The sequence below is a fragment of the Macadamia integrifolia genome, chromosome 14 (assembly GCF_013358625.1).
Source record: "Macadamia integrifolia cultivar HAES 741 chromosome 14, SCU_Mint_v3, whole genome shotgun sequence".
Lineage (NCBI taxonomy): Eukaryota > Viridiplantae > Streptophyta > Magnoliopsida > Proteales > Proteaceae > Macadamia > Macadamia integrifolia.
Genome location: NC_056570.1, coordinates 29,606,848 through 29,607,735, shown reverse-complemented (window position 1 = coordinate 29,607,735; position 888 = coordinate 29,606,848). Strand labels below are relative to the sequence as shown.

The window sequence follows — 888 nt, the reverse complement described above, 5'->3', positions numbered from 1 at the left end:
ATCATGCCTTCGGGCCCAAATGTATATAATTATTGTATCACAATTCGGGTATCAAGTATATGGGATTTATTCACAGGTAAAACTTAGTCTTCCGCTGATCTGATGAACTTATGTTAGTGTGTGTATGCTGTGGTGGAATACAGTATCTGATGATCCTGGCAGGTTTGGGTTAATCGGTGTTAACTCGGTCACCGCTCCGGTTCAGGGTGAACGGGGTGTGACATATATAATGTACTGTTGCTTGTTGAGAAAGTCATTGTATTCTAGGGTTTTCACGAAACTAGGGTTTTCAGGGCGAGTTCTTCCTTGCCGTTGCTAGGGTGTAATCTCTCTTCTGCATAGTGAATCATCTTCTTCTTCGCCCGAGGACGTAGCACACCACCCTGGTGTGTGACCCTCGTTAAATCTCTGTGTCGTACGGATCTATTGTCTCCCTTTATTCGTGTTTCTTGGTGTTTGATCTATTTATTTATTTATTTTTATAGAAAGGGAGTCTCCACATCCTTTGGAGTGAGAATAGTCTATTCCGGCCCCACAAACTATTTCCACTCCGAAGAGGGTGAAAGCCTTAAGGAAGAAATCAGGGTGGTGCTAAGGGGAATCGAACCTATATAAGACGTTTTCTAAGACGCTTTACCCACTAAGAATCACTAATGGACCAACCCCCTTCAAAACTTTTCTTTGTTCCCCAAACGAATATACACATTGTCTCTCATCATGTACAGGCGTCCAGCCCTTCGCGACTATCTTTCACTGGGATTGCCCCCTAGCACTTGACAAGGAGTATGGCGGTTTCTTAAGTCCTCACATCATGTAAGTAAGAGAGCTATACCGACCAGATGTCTATAGGCTATATATGATAATCCTTTTTTTTTTTTTTTTTTTTTT

At 42.1% G+C, this 888-nt stretch overlaps 1 protein-coding gene across 1 annotated transcript in view; it reads left to right on the top strand.

Annotated features, from left to right (window-relative positions):
* LOC122061009 (beta-glucosidase 12-like) overlaps positions 1–888 on the top strand; it is a 9,267-nt gene that overhangs the window by 4,429 nt on the left and 3,950 nt on the right. The window contains exon 6 of the mRNA XM_042624157.1: positions 726–813. Within this exon, the coding sequence (XP_042480091.1) occupies positions 726–813 (88 nt within the window). The remainder of the gene's footprint in view (positions 1–725; positions 814–888) is intronic.